This window comes from Oratosquilla oratoria, chromosome 3 (genome assembly GCF_046742065.1).
Source record: "Oratosquilla oratoria isolate Oo_2021 chromosome 3, ASM4674206v1, whole genome shotgun sequence".
NCBI classification, from domain to species: domain Eukaryota; kingdom Metazoa; phylum Arthropoda; class Malacostraca; order Stomatopoda; family Squillidae; genus Oratosquilla; species Oratosquilla oratoria.
Window position 1 is genome coordinate 80,130,984 of NC_134779.1, and position 12,138 is coordinate 80,143,121.

The 12,138-nt window shown below is 40.4% G+C and overlaps 1 protein-coding gene across 8 annotated transcripts in view; it reads right to left on the reverse strand.

The window, feature by feature from the left end:
- The window catches only part of LOC143024084 (uncharacterized), a 444,302-nt gene that overhangs the window by 190,493 nt on the left and 241,671 nt on the right, over positions 1–12,138 (reverse strand). For 4 of the 8 annotated variants that reach the window (XM_076182868.1, XM_076182882.1, XM_076182913.1 and 1 more), the window contains one exon: positions 550–783. The exons of 3 other annotated variants lie outside the window; for them this stretch is intronic. In XM_076182868.1, coding sequence (XP_076038983.1) covers positions 563–783 — 221 coding nt within the window. In that variant the 3' untranslated portion in view covers positions 550–562. The remainder of the gene's footprint in view (positions 1–549; positions 784–12,138) is intronic. One more of the 8 variants, XM_076182873.1, reaches the window with a different exon arrangement.

Sequence of the window (12,138 nt, forward strand, 5' to 3'; positions counted from 1 at the left end):
TAAGCTTCTACTGGAAATAAGATGAAAAATATCTAAGTCAGAGGTGAAAGATATGAAATATAATGCAAAAGCTTTGAAAGAGACATGGTGGTACTACATGGTAGTTTTAATCACCATCATCTTAAAGTTAACTAGTGAGTAGTTAAGCAGTGCAGTGAGATAGTTTGCAAAAGAAAGCCTTTAATGGCTATGACCCAATCTGTGGATATCATTCTTAAACTACAATAAGCAAACAAAGTGTATCTTTTGGATGAAAATAGCTAAGCTTAGTTTCCCTGTACTCAACACTAGGGAAGAGATCACACCTGGTCATGTTATTGTTGCATTCTAAAAGTAAATGTTATGGGTAAGACTGACCTAGGAGTGAAAAATATTAGCCAGAACTGTTTTAGAAGTTTAGGAGTGTTAAGGAAGTTGTCAAGCCAACCACCAGCCAACCGGCCCCGTGCCTGCCCCCACTGTGCAGCAAGCCTAAGGGCTGCACGCACACAACTTGGCTTGGATCAGTGACAAGAGGAGCAGCAGCAGCAGCTTCAAGTTCCAGCTTACATTACCATCCTCTTCAAGAGTGTTCATTGTGGGCATATTCAAGGTGCTTCTTCAAGTCAGTTCGAATTTCAAACCACTTGGGGCAATAGAAACAAGGCACCTGATCGGAGACGCTATGCACCAACCCCACGTGATACTTAAGGGCAGCTATGGTGGAGTATCGCTCGCCACAGTGGGGACAGTCTCGGGGACCGGCGTAGCGGGGCCGACTCACTTTGACCAACAGCTGTGTACCTGAAACAAAGACACACCTTAAGTCCATAGCTTTTGCCATGTACTATCTTGCTCTAGCATCTTGTTTGTGTTTATATTAGCTAATCCATATGTATGTGTCTGTGTGCATATACATGTGCGCAATTATTCCTTTTTCAGCTTATTTCTCACTATAAGTCAGGACCATCAGTTTATTCATTATGGTCATTACAGTTGATTTTTTTTTAACTGAAATAAAACTGAAGGGACAGACAGGACAATTTTCCTCTTCCCTTAAACTAAATGGCAACATAAAATAAATAACTAAATAAATACATAAATAAATGAAATACAATATCTATCTATGTACCAAGGACTTTTTCCCCTATACAAAGAAGGTAGCCAAGTCAAAAGGCAAGTCTCCATTCCCATCCACCATCTTTCCTCCTTTTCATCTTTGCTCCACATGGGTGACAGTAATCCCTGTTTCCCACCCCCTGTCCTGGGTCAGAAGCAATGCAGCAAGACACATAAATAAAATGCTATAAAAATCATCAATCAACTCATCACATTCATGTCTTCTTGCAGGACTCATGGATCCTAGGTAAATGACAGCAGTCACCAGCTTTGGCCCACAAGTCACTCAAGACAAAGCTATTATGTTGTCTGAGTATGGCTAAAGTAGTGTAGTGCAGGATGGATCACAATTTTCTGTGGTGATTGCATTTTGGGCAATTTGATTCTGTAGCCAGGCCTATTCTGTGTTGGTACTATTTCGAAGCTGGGTAATGATGGAATACTGTCTTATCAATGTTGTTCTTGCTTGTCATGGGATGGACTTTTTGGTTGGACTAATGTCTGGGAGAGTTGGGTGGACTATGATGTTGAATAAAAATAACCAGCTCACTCAAGAGTGCTTGTTCTCCCCTAAGCATCTCTGTTTGTGGTGTTGATATTAACTCCTTTCTACTTTTGTGTTTTTGCCCCCTTCCCACACCTGCTTCCACCCCTCTTTTGTATAGTCTCAATTCCATGTAAAATACTGACTGCACAATTCTTATGCAGTCAACTTTTTGTTGACCTCTAGTGACACCTGTATGGATCAGAATCATGCAATATTCTTTTATGATCAGAGATTAATTTGACTGGACTTCTCTGGCATGACAATGTCCCCAAGGCTAGAGGTGCTGGTTTTAATTGACAAATTACATTTTACATTTACAATTACATTTTCTCAACTCCTTTGTCTTATTCTAACATTTATTTGCTCAGAGTTTATCTCATTCCTTTCCATGCCCTCACACCACGAGCATAGCTCCCCTTCCTGTAAAATACAACTAGGTAAATACAACTAGGTAAATACATATACTATTCTTTCATTTCCTCACAGGTTTTCCTTTCAACCTTTGAATTGAACATTCTTTTTACTAACCTATCACCTTCCATTCTCTCCATAAGTCTAAATTTTAATAAGACTCTGTTGACCTTCCTTCTAAATTTGCATTCTTTAACAAAATAATATTATGCCTCTTATTTGGTATCTGATGTATTCTAATCATGCACACTTATAAGACTCCATCTCCAATTTTTAGCTAACCCCCTACACCCACCCCTTACAAATGGCGGTCTAGTGAGATAAATATTGAAAAGAATCATCATCTTCTTGTCCATTTCAAAACCTGTCAAGATCATCACCTCCATGTAGAGGTGCAGCCTTGAAGGGCTGACACTCTATTTCCAAAATGGGCCTTACATCTCCCATTATCAGGCTTGACTGTATTTCTTCCATTTTTTCACAGAAGAAGAGTTGACAAGTGACTGCTCCCCTTCTAACACTACTATATGTTGATGACATAACAATCCCATACTTATACAATACTGACAATAGTCTAACATTTCTTCCCAGACAGATCTTGGGGAGAAACCAAGGACTGTTGCCAATTGCTGTAGGGCTGCACATTTCCAGTGATACTCAAGGCAAAAACAATAACAATAATGATAATAATAATGAGCTTTTTTATGCAGTTTGGAAGGTATCTATGTTTGTTTTCCTAATTCTTGGGAATCATACTGTGGAGCCATGGTCAAGTTTGATTATCAAGAACTGTTTGGCAATTGCTCGAGTTTGGTTCTTAAGACCTGTTTGGCGATTGTTATGCAGGTGATAAGCTGATTTAGATGTTTGAGTAGTATGCTGCCAGTGTAAATTTTTTGTTGTATTCAGTAGGTTGTGCTTGTGTTATTCAATGAGATAAGAGGATACAAAGGGAATCCTGAGTTAAGAGTTCCTTTCTTACACCACACTGTAAACTGATCTTAAGCATAAGTTGGAACCAGCCTAAGCACTACAAATAGACTCAAAATAGCCCCAACCAAATCTACAGCCACACTTCTCACCAACTGAACAGCAGAACACAAATACATAACATGCCTCTTTATCAACAACACTCTCATGCCACACACACATACACCCAAGATTCTTTGTGTAACATACAACACATCCATGTCATTCAAACGACACATCACAAACATAAGGACTAAATACACATTTAGACTTAATGTGCTTAAATCAATTGCAGGAACAACATTTGGCCAAACAAAGAAACTACCACTACAGTTTATAATGTATATGCTTAGCAATGAATTACATGAGCCCACCATGGACCCCTAACCTCATTATGACACACAACCTACAGACCATACAAAACAAAGCCCTACAGACATTTAAAGGCTGCACAAATAAAACACCTACAGACCATCTACGCCATGACATGAGAAGAACTAACACTTGCCACAGCCTCCACAAACATAGCAAGCCCACTACACTACATAGCAGAACACCCATACACACCAAGAAACATCAAAACAACACTCAAATAACTACCGATATATCACACACAAATACTCTCTTCTCTTCCTCCACAACCATCAGATACCACCCTCCAGAAGTATATCCATAATTATATTGCTCACTGTCCCATCAACAAACTGAAAGACAATACACTGCTACATGGTAGATCCCCTTATATCCATCTCTCTGAATCCTCTCTCCTCAGAAAGGACAGAATCCACCTGGCCAGACTGCAGTTCAGCCACCATCCAGCCCTTCTAAGTTATCTGAAGAGGCTGGGTGACTGCATTGCAGATAACTGCCCAGGATGCAATGCTTCATCCCATATTATATAATATATACAACACATTATGGAAGACTGCACTGTGCACAATCATGCACACCAGCAACACAATATACACTCTATAAGGGATTTGTGGGAAAACCCCATTCCAGCCATGGCTGGCATTCCTCAGGGAGACGGGACTGCTTAGCCAAACAATATCGGGAATGACAACTACAACTAGCATCAGCATAAGCAAATATGTTCCATAGTGATTGCTTTCCTTTTCTTTGATGTACTGCCATCAGAAGAGTCTGCTTTATGTTTAGAGCCATAATGAAGGGAAAAAGCTCCCAAAAAAACTAACACAAATGAGAGAGCAAATGATAAGTAGTAATCCAAAATGGCGTACAAACGAGATTAACCAAAATATCCTTCCTCAGTCTATCTTTGCATGACAACATATTCTTTGTTGGTAAATCTTTCTAGGGCCTAATGAAGAGAAATTAACCAACAAGGATAAAAGAACATAAAGACTATTAGATATGCCCATGACAACTCTGCAGTGTTTCTTCACTCAAGATGGCTCAACAGAGAAATTGGAAAAATGTTGCCATTATTTTTAAATCTCATTGTAGTTTTAGAAAAAAAAAAAAAATTAACTGAATCTTTATAAAACACTTCAACATATCCAAAGGACAATGGTCATTAGATTCAAATATTTGGTTTGTCATTAACAAATTCATTTCCATAACTCATTGATTCTGACCTAACAACTATAAATCACTTGCCCAATCTCTCCAAGGCATGAGTCTCTTCATTCCTTTGTTGTACCTCATTTTATATATATATTTGTTCTCCACTCACTATATCTGTTGAATAGGACCACAGTTAGTGTTGAAATATACAGATCTTTCTGTACTTTTGCTCTTATTTTCTCTGATAGTGGGTTACAGCATAACATATCTACTGTATATATATATATATATATATATATATATATATATATATATATAGATATATATATATATATATATATATATATACACATATACACATATACTTACAACTTGCTAAGATCAATAAAAGTGGCTTTTGCTTACCTGGACGACATTGTGGTCCCCCAGTACCAAAAAGAACATAAAGAAAATAGAAAGAATCCAAAGAGCAGCTACAAAAATGGCACCTGCACTTGCAAACCTATCATACGAGGAGAGATTGGCTAAACTGGAGCTACCGACACTGGAGCAAAGAAGAGAGAGAGGAGACCTACTGACCATCTACAGAATCATGAAAGGCACAGAGATACTTGATAGAGAAGAATTACTAAACTGGGACAAGAGAAACACAAGAGGACATGGAAGGAAATTAAGAAAACATAGCTATAGAAGAGAACTGAAGAAACAGTTTTCCACATAGAGTTTTAGACACTTGGAACAAACTGGATAATGAAATAGTAAGCGCAAAAACAATTCACGAGTTTAAAAGCAAACTAGACACTGAGAGATACAATGGCGGGACAATACGAGCATAGCTCCCCTTCCCGCAAAATACAACTAGGTAAATACATATCAGAGCTGGGCGCACTACTGCCAGACATGTAGTGTGTTACTACTGGAAATGTAGTGTGTTACTGAAAAATCTGGGGTGCATTTCTGTCAATGTATTACCAATTTTGATTTCTTTAGGGCAGGCTTCATTAATGCTAATGCACATATATATATATATATATATATATATATATATATATATATATATATATATATATATATATATACATACATATACCAAGGCTTTTTCCCCCATACAAGGGAGGTACCCAAAAAGGAAAAGGCATAAAATCATTCCCACCCATTCCATCCCTGAACACACTCCACACCCCTCCACCCTCCCACTTATCTTAGCACCTCCTGGATGACGGGTCATCCCTGCACCTTGTCCACTGCCCTGGGTCAGAAGCAGTGTCACAAGACACAGCACATCCACAGCAAGGCCGCTTCATTAAATTGGCAATCCCCCCTCTCCGTCCCCCCATGTATAAAAGGAGAAGACGAGGAGAAATACCTTCGGGCTGCGTCAAAATTTGCTCACACATATTACCTCACTCCCCATCCCCCAGACCATTCCACCTCATGCATCACAACATCATCCATACACAACCATTCTCCATTCACCCGTCTTCTGTCCTCCCGACCTTCCTCAACAGACATTCCCCTCTTCCCCAAAGCCCCCTTCACCCCATCTATCCACCTCATCCTAGGACATCCCTTCATGTTCACTCCTTCCACATCTGCCTTCCATACCTCTTTTAATAGTCTTTCTTCACTCATTCTTTCCATGTGTCCAAACCATCCTAATACTCTTTCATCAACCCTATCTCCCAACTCCCTTTCCACCCCTGTTCTCCTCACCTCATTTCTCACTCTATCTAGCCTAGTAACCTCCATCATACTTCTCAGACACCTCATCTCAAACACATTCAAACTCCTTCTCTCTTCCTCTCTTATGTTCCATGTTTCTGCCCCATACAGTGCTGTTGGCACAATCACTCCTTCATACAGTCTCCTCTTAGCATCCATTCCCAAATGTCTATTCCTCATTACACTTTTTAATCCACCAAGGCATTTACTTGCTTCTCTCAATCTACATTCTACCTCCACCTCCACTCCACCTTTTCCTGCCACATTTGCACCCAAGTATCTAAAACTATCCACTTCCTCCAGTTGCTCTCCCTTAATGTTCACTTCCAGTCTACTGCCACTTTCACCCTTTGTACATCTCATCACCTTACTTTTCCCCACATTTATCTTCAGCTTTCTTCTATCACTCACTCTCCCAAACTCTGTCCCCAACTTCCTCAATCTCTCCTCCGATCCTGCCACAAGCGCAGTGTCGTCCGCAAACAATAGCTGGCTCGCCTCCCACTTTTCTCCATTTTCTTTAACCATCTCCAATCCCTGACCCACTACCCTTGCATTTACCTCTCGCACTACCCCATCCATGTATAAGTTCAACAGCCAGGGTGACATAATGCATCCTTGATGAAGTCCCAAATTTACCTCAAACCACTCAATCTCCATTTCTAATCCTGACACAAGCTCTACTACTCTCATAAAAACTCTTGACAGCTCCTAAAAGCTTTCCTCCTATCCCGTATATCCGCATAACCTCCCACAGTGCCTTTCTGTCTACCCTGTCGTAAGCCTTTTCCAGATCCATAAAAGCCCAAAAAACATCCTTCCCCTTTCCTATAGCTTTCTCACATATCTGTCTTACCACAAAGATCTGATCTACACAACCTCTACCCGTCTTAAATCCACACTGTTCCTCACCAATTACTCCCTCTGTTCCTCTCCTAATCCTCTCAATCAAGATCCTCCCATAAGCCTTCCCAACTACACTTAACAAGCTAATACCTCTGAAACTACTACATTCACATTTGTCCCCTTTTCCCTTGTAAAGTGGAATTATACAGGCACTCCTCCAGTCCTCCAGCACTCTACCCTCTCTCCAGCAAACATTAAATAACCTCACCAGCCAGTCCACCATCACTGTACCTCCTTTTTTTAGACATTCTGCATGGCATCCATCCAGAATAGGTGCCTTACCTGCTTTCGTCATCTTAACAACTGCCTTCACTTCATCCTTCCTTATTTCTCCTCCTTTTTCCTCACTCATCACGGTCATTTTCTTAGCATTTACCACTGCAGCTATCTTTCCCTCCCTATCCTCCTTCACATTTAGCAACTCCCTAAAATATTCTGCCCATCTTCCCCTTACTGCCTTCTCTTCCATTATCATCTCTCCATCTGCACCTTTTACCTTTTCTTCTCTACTTGATTCGCCTCCTCTTCCTCTCTTAATTTCTTTCCAAAACATCTTTTATTACTTTCAAAATTTTCTGTCATACTCTTACCCCATTTCACATCTGCTCTCCTCTTTGCCTCCTTTACCTTTTGCTTTACTTCTCTTTTCTTTTCTTTGTACCTCTCATATGACTCCCTCGTCCTATTTTGTAACCAATCTGTGAAAGCTCACTTCTTCTCTTCCACAACCTTCTTTGTGTCCTCATCCCACCATTCACTACCCTTTCTTCTATTTCCTCCTGTCCTTCTTGTTCCACACACCATCCTTGCACACTTTGTGACTCCCTCCTTGAACCATCCCCATTCCTCCTCCACACCTAGCTCTACTCTATCCTTCACTTCCTCCCACTCCTCTCTCAGCTACTTCTTGTACTCCTTCACCTTTTCCTTTTCATTTAAAGAGTTCACTCTAAGCACCTTCCTACCTTTTGTCCCTTTCCTCTTTCTCCATCTATCTTCCACTCTCAACTTACCTTCCACCAAAAAATGAGCTGATATTCCCCCACCCTCTCCCCTTATCACATGTACATCCTTAACTCTTCCTATCATCCTATTTACCACTACATAATCCATTAATGCTCTATCTACCACCCTTCCATCCACCACCCTCTCCCATGTGTACTTATGCTTGACTTTCTTCCGAAACACTGTATTTGCTATCATCAATTCTCTTTCTATACACATTTCCACCATCAACTCTCCACTACAATTCTTTCCTGGAACTCCATATTTCCCAACCACTCCATCAATTGGACAATTTCCTACCCTAGAATTAAGGTCTCTCAGTATTATTACATTGACATTTCTCCCTAAATCCTCTATGTACTCATTTAAATCTACCCAAAAGGCCTCCCTTTCTTCTACACTCTTCTCACTGCCAGGCCCATATGCACTTACAAAGACCCACATCTCCTTTCCCAGTTTCACCTTCATCCACATTATCCTTGAGGAAACCTCCTTCCACTCCATTACACGTTTACCTATCTCTTCACTTACTAGAATAGCCACCCCTTCCCTCCCTTGCCCTCTCTTCACTCCTGATAACCTCCCACTTACACTCCCAAACTTACACTCACCCTTCCCTTTCAACTTAGTTTCACTCAAAGCCAACACATCTATCTTTCTTCTCACAAACATACTACCTATCTCTTCCCTTTTACTCTCATCTGTACCACATCCACGCACATTAAGACCCAAACCTTAGGGTGCTGGTCAGAAAACTCCTAGACCCTCTTACGCCTTTACTTTTTTTAGGAATGTCCCCTGTGGAGCTACAAGGAGAAGGATGCCTAGTCCCAATCCCCATCCCTTTCTTCTCGCCTCTTACGATCCAAGTGGAAATACTTGGTGGCAGTATTCTTTTCCACCATACATATACCAAAGGCTTTTTTCACCCTTACATGGGAGGTAGCCAAAAAGAAAAAGGCATAGAAACCACTCCCACCCATTCCATCCCCTACTCACTCCACACCCATCCACCCTCTTCCCTCCCTCTCATCTTGGCACCTCTTGGATGACAGGTCATCCCTGCATCCTGCACACTGCCCTGGGTCAGAAGCAGTGTGTAACCTCTATCATACTTCTCATACACCTCATCTCAAACACATTCAAACTCCTTCTCTCTTATGTTCCATGTTTATGCCCCATACAGTGCTGTCAGCACAATCACTCCTTCATACAATCTCCTCTTAGCATCCATTCCTAAATGTCTATTTCTCATTACACTTTTTAATCCACCAAGGCATTTACTCATTTCTCTCAATATGCATTCTATCTCCACTTCTCCCTTTCCTGCCACATTCGCACCCAAGTATCTAAAACTGTCCACTTCCTCCAATCTCTCATCCTTAATACTCACTTCCAGTCTGCTGCCACTTTCTCCCCTTGTACATCTCATCACCTTTTACCGACATTTTATCTTCAACTTCCTTCTTTCACATACTCTCCCAAAGTCTGTCACTAATTTCCTCAATCCCTCCTCTGATCCTGCTACCAGTGCAGTGTCATCTGCAAACAACAGCTGGCTTATCTCCAAATTTTCTCCATTTTCTTTAACCATCTCCAATCCCTGACCCACTACCCTTGCATTTACCTCTCATACCACCCCATCCATGTATAAATTAAACAGCCAGGGTGACATAACACATCCCTGATGAAGTCCCACCTTTACCTCAAACCACTCACTCTCTCCTTTTCTAATCCTGATACACACTCTACTACTCTCATAAAAACTCTTGACAGCTCCTTGAAGTTTTCCTCCTATCCCGTATATCTGCAATACCTCCCACAGTGCCTTCCTATCTATCCAATCATAAGCCTTTTCCAAATCCATAAATGCCCAAAAAACATCCTTACCTTTTCCTATAGCTTTCTCATATATCTCTTACCACAAAAATCTGATCTACGCAACCTCTAAACCAACAGTGTTCCTCACTAATTACTCCCTCTGTTCCTCTCCTAATCCTCTCAATCAGGACCCTCCCATAAGCCTTCCCAACTACACTTAACAAGCTAATCCCTCTGAAACTACTACACTCACACTTGTCCCCTTTTCCCTTGTAAAGTGGAACTATACAGGCACTCCTCCAGTCCTCCGGCACTCTACCCTCTCTTAAACAAACATTAAATAACCTCACTAGCCAGTCCATCACTGTACTTCCTTTTTTCAGACATTTTGCATGACATCCATCCAGACCAGGTGCCTTACCTGCTCTCATCATCTTAACAACTGCCTTCACTTCATCCTTCCTTATTTCTCTCCCATTTTCCTCACTCATCATGGACAGATAAATGATAATAAATATTAATCAAATAAATAATAATAAACAGACAAATAATAACAAACAATATAAAATAAATGGCAGGCATTACAGCATCTTGCTTAGGTGTTTATCTAAATGAATCTTAAAACTTCAAACTGAACTACATTGCACTGCCTCTACAGGAAGTGTATTCCATTCATTAACTACATGGTTGGTGTAGTTGTTTCTACCCACTTCGAAATTAAATCTATTTCTTGACAATTTGAGACCATTATTTCCTGTGTGATTCTCATTCAATGTGAAAATTTTGTAATTTTTTATGTTGTCAATTCCCTTCAGAATCTTAAAGACTCAAGTCACCTCTGAGTCTATGCTTTTTTAGGAAAAATAGATTCATATGTTTTAGTTGATTTATGTATGATCTATTTTTGATATTTGGAATCAGTTTTGTGGCTTGCCGTTGTACTTTTTCCAATCTGTCAATGTCTTTAACCACTTCACTCCAGGCCAAAATCTCGTGGGCAGGATTAGCTGCCAGACGTACGATGTTGCGTCATAATACTCGCATCATAAAAAATAGTCATCGGTTATATCAATCGTTCTCTCTTTCACCCGTGAATTTTGATAACCATAGAAAATGTGATGAAGCCAGTTTAGAGAGTATGTCAGTTATGCAGAGACAACTACAACAAATATAATCAAGACGCCGATATGGCAGCCTCGTGTATCCACTTGCTCCCAATGCCGCCTACGTAGGCGGCACCGTATGGAAGGGGTTAATGTGACATATTCCAAATGTGGATGAACTAATGATTTATATAGCTTGTTAATGAGAGATGGACTTTTGAAGTCAAAATATTGCACAATCAGTCCTAGAATCTTATTTACTAGAATCCTATCATATGTTCACTGAAAGAAGGTATTGTGACACTTGACTGGAAAAGAGCAAATGTTATTCACAAAGGTGGAAATAAGGAGACATCACTACGTTATAGGCCAGTAGCACTGACCAGAACAACAGTGAAATCATAGTAAAGGATTGTGAAAGATCAATGGACCAAATATCTTGAAAAAATGAACATTCTGACATACAGTCAGTTTGGCTTCAGATCTGGAAGGTTGTGAGTATCACACCTTTTAACCCCTTCAATACGGGCCAAAATCTCGTGGGCAGCATTAGCTGCCAGACGTGCGATGTTGCGTCATAATACTCGCATTATAAAAAATAAAGCTACCGCTGTATTGCCCGTTCTCTTTCACCCGTGAATTTTGATAACCATAGAAAATATGATGAAGCCAGTTTACAGAGTATGGGGGTCACGCAGGTACAACTATAATATATATAATCAAGACGCCGACATCGGCATCCTCGCATACCCACTTGCTCCTCATGACGCCTACATAGGCATCATCATATTGAAGGGGTTAAGCTTTTACTCAAGAGTGATTGATGTTGCTGTAAGAGAGGGGTGGGTGGACTGTGTGTACCTTGACCTAGAGAAGGCATTTCATAAAGTACTTCACAGTTGACTTATGTGGAAATTGGAGCATGCTCAAGGACTGAGAGGCAAACTACTAGTATGGTTGAAAGATTTTTTAAGGAAAGATACATGAGAATAGTAGTGAAGGATAAGAAGTCAAAATGGAGAGCAATAA